At 33.9% G+C, this 6,232-nt stretch overlaps 1 protein-coding gene across 1 annotated transcript in view; it reads right to left on the minus strand.

The window, feature by feature from the left end:
• Positions 1-5,787: 5,787 nt before the first annotated feature.
• The window catches only part of LOC136829548 (uncharacterized), an 8,942-nt gene continuing 8,497 nt past the window's right edge, over positions 5,788-6,232 (minus strand). The window contains exon 3 of the mRNA XM_067088386.1: positions 5,788-6,232. This exon is cut by the window's right edge and continues 1,567 nt beyond it. Coding sequence (XP_066944487.1) covers positions 6,131-6,232 — 102 coding nt within the window. The 3' untranslated portion in view covers positions 5,788-6,130.

The raw sequence follows: 6,232 nt of genomic DNA on the forward strand, positions 1-6,232 counted from the left end.
AAATCTCAAATCTTATATTATTTCCTATAATTTCCTTATCATTCATGTTTCTTCCGACAGGCAAGTATATTTGGTATATGCGAAGGAAGTTTCACTTTCCTCATTCCATTCAGCGAACGTGTCGGGAAATTAGACTAAGCAGAAAAACAATGCATTAGAAAAAACACATCATAAGAATCAGGCAGTACCCATCACGTGCTATTTGCTTCTTGCTATTTGCGAGTCGGATGAAACCATCGCTTTCGTGGAACCACTGCAACATAACCAATAAGGAAGCACATCATAGACATTCAAAGGTGTGTTCCAAGTACTCTCTCTCTCTCTCTCTCTCTCTCTCTCTCTCTCTCTCTCTCTCTCTTAAAAATTAAGCCATCAAAAGAATATCAGCTGGAAAACCCTTATGATGCAATTCTCACCTAAACCTAAATTAAGCCATTCAGCAGAAATTCTCTCACTAATGTACAGGGTTTCTCTATGCCGCAAACAGCATATACACCAACATATGGCATTGAACAGGTAATTCTCGCTGTCACATATATAGAGCCATTCATTAGATATTCTCTCACTGTCATGCAGTGATGTCCTCAGAGATATGTATGCACCGTAACAAAACTAGCTGTCTATTTTCGGATTACTATATTCGGCATTAAACACACACACACACACGTGCGTACAGTGCTTTTAGACACGTACACGCACACACACAGATGCATGGGTTTGTTTTGAAAGGTACAATCTCTGGAGCTGGTACCATTTGTATTCAGGGGTTGTATCCGTCCATTTTAGCACGGCTTTGTGCGTTTTCTTGTTGCAATGCTGAGGAAATATAAATAGTCCATTTTACGGTTAGGTTCTTACTGGTTGTCTGCAAGGACCACTTAATCTATTTGTCACGAATCAGTTCTATATATATATATATATATATATATATATATATATATATATATATATATATATATATATATATATATATATATATATATATATATATATATATATATATATATATATATATATATTATAAGGTGTTATAATATATAAAACCATTCTACAAATATTATATGTCTCTGTGAAAATTTTGATGTTTTGCTTGCAGATTTATCATTTGTTGTGATGATATGATTTTAAAATGTCTTTTTCTTACAGATAAATTGTGTATCATGTAATCTTAAAATGTCTTGATATGTTTTTTTTCCATTTGTTTAATATATGTTGCAGTATATTAAAATTGTATACTGTGTTATGAACTCGAATTCTTAGCTGTGTAGAGAGAGAGAGAGGGTAAGATTCTTATCGCTTAGTACTTCCTGTATTTGCACAGCTGGTTGGTGTGAAGGAAGTCGTGTTTGCAGAGGCCCTCTTGTCTTATCTGATGATTTGACAGCCAATCAGCAAGTTGCCTGTTACACATTTGATCTGTGTGCCTATTCTGAATTTTTATCTTGGCCTATGTCTATTATGTTTTCATAATCTGAGAAAGAGAGAATGAGTAAGTGAGAGTGAAGTTTACATACTGACAGCCGACCAAAAATTGGGTCCAAAATACCTCCCTTTTATTTGCTCAGTTGGTTTGAGTCAGCGGATGACGTCAATCACCAAGATAAGGCGCTTGAAGCTCCAGTCCTGTATGTATACCGTACATTTATACCTGTATGTATAATGTATGTACACTTTATGTGTCATGCATTCTGGGAGGACTTAAAGATAAAAGTGCAGTACTGAACCAGAAACAGGCAGTCAGGAAAAGGGGTTCCTGGGATAAGCTTCTGTCTTTCTCTCTCTCTCTCTCTCTCAAATTCCATTCATGTATAAGGGTGTTATACTGATTGCTTTCCTGTTTGTAAAAGTTCTGTTAAACTCACCCAAGAAGTGTATACATTTTGTAAGAGTGCTCTAAGGTATTTACATTGTGCAAGCATTGTGGAAAGTGTATAATGGTGTAACATTTAAAAAAGTTAATGTGATGTTTACTGGTTTTCATTATGTTAAGAGTTAAAGTGATGTTCTAGGTAAAAGAGAATTATTATTTTGATAAGAGGTGGATAATATCTCTTATAGTGAGTTCAAATGTGTCTTGCTGCTAATTATATATCATTGTGTATGTCATTATGACTTGGCAGTGTTATCTTTCAGAAGGTCTTAGGAAGACGTAAGTCTAACCTTTTTTAAAAGTGAAGGTAATCTTTTGAAATATTGACATAATTTTTAAACATATTTTTTTCTTAGTGAAATTGCTGTTGGTATATTTCCATTTTTGCATATTTCATTCTTATATGTCTGTGTCATCATATTACTCTAATTTTATAACTAGAGTTTTACAAAGTTTTGTGCTAATGATTACTTAGCATTTTGTTGGTGCATACATATTATTGAGATTTCAGAGAATACTTATATGGATTCCAGTCAGTAAAATTTTGGTGAACACTTGTGTTGAGTTTGTTTAATCAGTTATATGTTTAAAACTTGAGTGAAAGTTAGCGGTTTGAATCTTACTTAACCAAATTGCTTTCTTAATAAATTAAAGTTTTGTGAATTAAACTTGATTAAGAAATACTTAAATCTTACACTGTTGTCGGATAACAGTAAATCTTTTTGAGATTGTGAACTCTGCATATAACTTTTGAACTTAAAAATAAATTTGTCTGTTTAAAGTTTTAAAAGCACAGTGTTTCATTTTGACCACCAGTAATTAGAGAAGTTAATGAATGTGTACAAGGTAAGTGATATATCTGTTTGTTCACCTGAGACTTATCTAGGTGAAAATTAATAGAACCAGGGAAACCGCTATAGTGTTTGTTGAAGTGATACCCATTTTCCACTAGTCTGTTTATAGCTTATTAATTGTTACCTCACCCATAACTTGATAAAGATACATTGACTTTCTCAAGTGACAAGTAAGTTTTATGGGATCACTGTGCCTTTAGAGTATTAAGTCTTAATAATTTTGTTATGAGGTAACTTTTTAGTCTTATTATTTGTGTAATAACCAGGTGCTTGATCACTTCGTGACAATATATATATATTAGCTGACAACCCGGCGCTGCCCAGAAAAACTCTGAATAACATTTGATAAACTATCTCTCTCTCTCTCTCTCTCCTCCCTAACAACCCTTCTCCTCTCTCTTCCTCTCCACTCACTCTCTTTCTCACTTTCTCACTCTCTCCCAACACACCCATTCACTGTCACAGAATTCAAAAACCTTAGGCCGTGTATTCATGATCAAGATTACCAGTCATTTCTTCTGTTAGTTCATCGAAACTACCGTTAAAACTTATGTGTAGACAATTTGTGGGCAGAGACAGTCCACTCACCGGAATGTATGACCTGATGGTATCTATTACCTAAATAATTTTCGACCGACTGACAGGTGATTGCACGTGTGGACAGGTTAGCATCAATATCGTTACAGTTTACCTTCGTATTTCATCTGGGAAGTATCTCAAACACTCTAATCAGAATATGAATAAATTATGTATAGATGTTATTCATTTTAGTGTTAGATCCTTCAACGTTATTCGTAGGCTGTTGTTAGTCCAAATCATATAAAAAAATCTAAAACAATATTTCCAGTGATACAGACAATTTGGTATAGGCCTAGGCCAATGATGTCTTTTTATGATACTTGTTACTATAATGAAAGTAAACTTCACTGTCCAATTCATAAAAAGCTGAACCAACCCCTCAGTTCTAATTTACATTCATCCATTAATACTCTGCCATGTCCTTTTACTTCTTTCCTATTATCAAGTGAATTGCCCCAACATTTAGCCCTCCGTCCCCACCATACTATGAAAAAAAGTGGCAAAACACTTTCCTACACGGCTAACTTCAACTCGTGATACGTATTCTTTATATTGGTTTCAGGGACGTTTTTAACATAACATAATAAATTACAACCCATTATCTTTACAGTGACGTCAAATTCCTTAATGTAATTAAGTATAAAGTTACAAGGTCGCTAGAAAAAATTACTGCTAAACAAGTCCGTACAGCATCTATAAACTTGGTCAATTCGTAATCATGAATCAAACAAAATCTTTCCCTCCTTGGAGGAATATTAGGCAATCGGTTATTTATTGTTTTGAATAAATACGTGTCGAAAAAAGATAGAAATGAATATATATCATTCTAATATATAACCATAAACAATTTTTTTTTCTAAATGACGGGAATACTATTCTTTGCTTTGTATGATTACATCAGCAAAAGGTACGAAATTGATGTGTTGTTTAAGCTGTGAGCACTTCGACGTTCCTCGAAGTGCAGTAGTTAGCCATTTCTTAATTTAATCCCTATTTGCCCTGTATACATTTACCCACCATACAGGTAAATTCTGCCTTGCCTATCGGAAAAGATTTCCAAATGCAATGATCTACATTCCTGTAGTTTTAATCCAGAATTTTCAGTCATTACCTTCCAGGTAATCAGTACCAAGCAACGTGAAAAGAAACCCATCTTCTGCATGCAGTGAAACGTTTTCAAATTCGCACGAACTGTCAACAGCTGGAGTGTCCAAGGTGACATTTCGATTACTCCAGGCCTCATTTAAACCAGCTTTATAACGAAATACGTCACCGTAATGTCACGAAGCAGTCGCTATAGCAAATTCCAAAGGTAACAACGAAAAAGAAACTAACGAGTTAGTGAGGAAATTTGCATTTGTCGGGCTACCATACGTCTGAGGGTTTGCAGTGGGAGGAGTTTAATGACGTCGTCAACAGAAAAGTAGGAGCTTTCCACCCAAGCTACTGGTGAGTGGTGACTACTAACAGTTCCTCGTTGGGCAAGCGGGTTCCGTTCTCAGCTACCACTCTGTTGGCCGCGAGTTCGAATCTCCGACCGGCCAATGAAGAATAAGAGGAACTTATTTCTGGTGATAGAAATTCATTTCTCGCTATAATGTGGTTCGGATTCCACAATAAACTGTAGGTCCCATTGCTAGGTAACCAATTGGTTCTTAGCCACGTAAAATAAATCTAATATTTCGGGCCAGCCCTAGGAGAGCTGTTAATCAGCTCAGTGGTCTGGTTAAACTAAGATATAGTTAGTTTTCATAACGTTACTGAAGAAAAGGTGGGCTAAAAACGAAAAATTCATTTGTTTTATTTGTGTTTCTATGTTCATCGTGGGCTAGGGGTTTGATTTTGAGTTATAAACCTTTCTGGGATAAACATGGAGGCCACGTGCAAAATTTTGTCTGGGTCTGTCAAGTGGTTTGGATTTCTAAAGTAGACAAACAAATATACAAACATTCACACACACACACACACACACACACACACACACACACACACACACATATATATATATATATATATATATATATATATATATATATATATATATATATATATATATATATATATATATATATATATATACATATATATACATATATATATATGTATATATACATATATATATATATATATATATATATATATATGTGTGTGTGTGTATAAAGAAGGAAATCTCCATATAAATTAAAAAGAAAAACGACAAGACAGAAGAGCATTGCCTTTTGGGTTGTATCTCCATCCCTTTTCGTGAAGGGGTAGGGATGCTTCCCTGTCTGTAATGCACTTTCTTCTCCCTTTGTTTCGTGTATATAGACATTTTCTTCTTCCCTGCTTTTATAGTACATAGAAAGGTACATTATACATACAGACATATATACACATATATATATATGTATATATGTATGTATGTATGTAGCCTATGTATATACATGTATGGATGTCTGTAGGTATGTATGTATATAAAGCATTTAGCTAAAAAACACAGAGTATTTAGATCAATTTTATTGAATTCGTTTCTTTTACAGAGCTACACTCCCTAATTAGATTAAATTTAGTTTCTAAGAAGAGAAATAATCTTGGAGAATTAATAGTTATTTCTAATGGTGATTCTTTTAATTTCTATTAGATATTTTTTGCACATTTAACCCTTTCTCGGGTAAAATGGCGCTACACGATATCCGATGAGAATAATGTTTTGGCCTGAAATTACTTAATCAGCTTAATATTGATTCTAAATGTAACGCGAGTTTACAACACTAGATTAATCAGTCAGTCAAACAAAGCGATTCTAAAAGTATTTTTTTTAAGATAGTAATTAAGAAAAAGAAAGCTAAATATCATAAAAATCTAATACTATATCTACATTATTGAAAGCCTTTGCTTCGGAAGAATCATCTTCTTTTCCATCTGTGTTTTCCGTCGATTCAGAGCT

The sequence above is a fragment of the Macrobrachium rosenbergii genome, chromosome 44, assembly GCF_040412425.1.
Source record: "Macrobrachium rosenbergii isolate ZJJX-2024 chromosome 44, ASM4041242v1, whole genome shotgun sequence".
Classification (NCBI taxonomy): Eukaryota; Metazoa; Arthropoda; class Malacostraca; order Decapoda; family Palaemonidae; genus Macrobrachium; species Macrobrachium rosenbergii.